Source organism: Apis dorsata, unplaced genomic scaffold (assembly GCF_000469605.1).
Source record: "Apis dorsata unplaced genomic scaffold, Apis dorsata 1.3 scaffold_326, whole genome shotgun sequence".
NCBI lineage: Eukaryota > Metazoa > Arthropoda > Insecta > Hymenoptera > Apidae > Apis > Apis dorsata.
Genome location: NW_006263594.1, coordinates 31,638 through 32,041, shown reverse-complemented (window position 1 = coordinate 32,041; position 404 = coordinate 31,638). Strand labels below are relative to the sequence as shown.

General features: G+C 50.5%; 1 protein-coding gene and 1 long non-coding RNA gene across 2 annotated transcripts in view; one reads left to right on the top strand and one right to left on the bottom strand.

The window, feature by feature from the left end:
- Nucleotides 1–398, top strand: part of LOC102679742 (myoneurin-like) — a 1,363-nt gene extending 965 nt beyond the window's left edge. The window contains exon 2 of the mRNA XM_031511521.1: nucleotides 6–398. Coding sequence (XP_031367381.1) covers nucleotides 20–382 — 363 coding nt within the window. The 5' untranslated portion in view covers nucleotides 6–19 and the 3' untranslated portion in view covers nucleotides 383–398. The remainder of the gene's footprint in view (nucleotides 1–5) is intronic.
- LOC116185912 overlaps nucleotides 1–404 on the bottom strand; it is a 16,593-nt gene that overhangs the window by 14,121 nt on the left and 2,068 nt on the right. The gene's annotated exons all lie outside the window — the stretch shown is intronic.

Genomic DNA, 404 nt, shown 5'->3' with positions numbered 1-404 from the left:
TTCAGGGCTTTTGGCGACGATGCTGTTGTCGCAGGACGTACAGCAACCTCAGGACAATAACGAACCGTTATGGAATCAATTACCTTATCCCGGGATCCGGGGTTACGAGGCGAGCAGAAGTCAAAGGCGGAAAGATTCGAAGGACGCGGGTTCGAAATACGCTTGCAACAGGTGCGGGAAAACTTACAAGGCGACCACGTCTCTGAGCCGTCACAAACGGCTCGAGTGCGGTGTCATACCTTGCGAAGTTTGCCCGATTTGCGACCGAAGATTCAAGCATCGTTTCGTATTGAACTCGCACATCGTTGGGTGCCAGAGAAAATTGCGGCACATTATACAGAAAAATGATGACTCGCCTGTATTCACCGAGGAACGGGAGTGAGATCAGTTCGTTTCCTGTTATA